This window comes from Rhinopithecus bieti, unplaced genomic scaffold, assembly GCF_001698545.2.
Source record: "Rhinopithecus bieti isolate Rb0 unplaced genomic scaffold, ASM169854v2 scaffold_41192, whole genome shotgun sequence".
Taxonomy (NCBI): Eukaryota; Metazoa; Chordata; class Mammalia; order Primates; family Cercopithecidae; genus Rhinopithecus; species Rhinopithecus bieti.
Window position 1 is genome coordinate 1 of NW_016816671.1, and position 906 is coordinate 906.

At 74.7% G+C, this 906-nt stretch overlaps 1 protein-coding gene across 1 annotated transcript; it reads left to right on the plus strand.

Annotated features, from left to right (window-relative positions):
- Window positions 1–6: 6 nt before the first annotated feature.
- Window positions 7–901, plus strand: LOC108517239 (ankyrin repeat domain-containing protein SOWAHA-like; the record flags this gene model as incomplete). The annotated part of the gene is made up of 1 exon (XM_017855040.1): window positions 7–901. A coding segment is annotated over exon 1 (873 nt), but the record flags the coding sequence as incomplete, so codon positions are not given.
- Between the last annotated feature and the right edge of the window lie 5 nt (window positions 902–906).

Consider the following 906-nt stretch of genomic DNA (forward strand, 5'->3'; position numbering starts at 1 on the left):
CCGGCAACCAGGAACCCCGGGCCCCACCATGGCTCTGGCCGCCGCCGCCGCCGCTGCGGCCGCCGGGGTGAGCCAGGCAGCGGTGCTGGGCTTCCTGCAGGAGCACGGCGGGAAGGTGCGCAACTCCGAGCTGCTGAGCCGCTTCAAGCCGCTGCTCGATGCGGGCGACCCGCGGGGCCGCGCCGCCCGCAGGGACCGCTTCAAGCAGTTCGTCAACAACGTGGCGGTAGTGAAGGAGCTCGACGGCGTCAAGTTCGTGGTGCTGAGGAAGAAGCCGCGGCCCCCAGAGCCCGAGCCCTTTGACCCCCAGGGGGCAGGGGCCCAGCCGTCGAAGCCCACTGTGGTCTTGCCAGGCGACGCCTCTGCCCCGGAAGCTCCGCCCTTGGTCCCGGTGCCGCGGCCGGTGGAGCCGCCGGGGGACCCGGGTCCGCTAACAGAGACACAGGACACTCCGTGGGGGCCGGCCTCCGAGCCCGCTCAGCCGGCCGGGGAGCGGTCCGCCGACCCACCGCTTCCAGCCCTCGAGCTAGCCCAGGCCACCGAGGGACCCTCCGCAGACGCGGCCCCACCGCCTAGGGCCCCTTCTGAGGCGGCCTCACCCTGCTCTGATCCGCCAGACCCGGAGCCGGGGCCCGGGGCAGCGAAAGGGCCGTCGCAGCAGAAACCCTGTATGCTGCCCGTGCGCTGCGTCCCGGCCCCCGCCACGCTCCGCATCCGGGCGGAGGAGCAGGGCCTGCGCCGGCAGCTGTCGGAGGAGCCGAGCCCGCGGAGCTCTCCTCTGCTGCTGAGGCGGCTGTCGGTGGAAGAGTCCGGTCTGGGCCTCGGCCTGGGCCCGGGCCGCTCCCCGCACCTGAGGCGCCTGTCGCGCGCCGGCCCGCGTCTGCTGAGCCCCGATGCCGAGGAGGT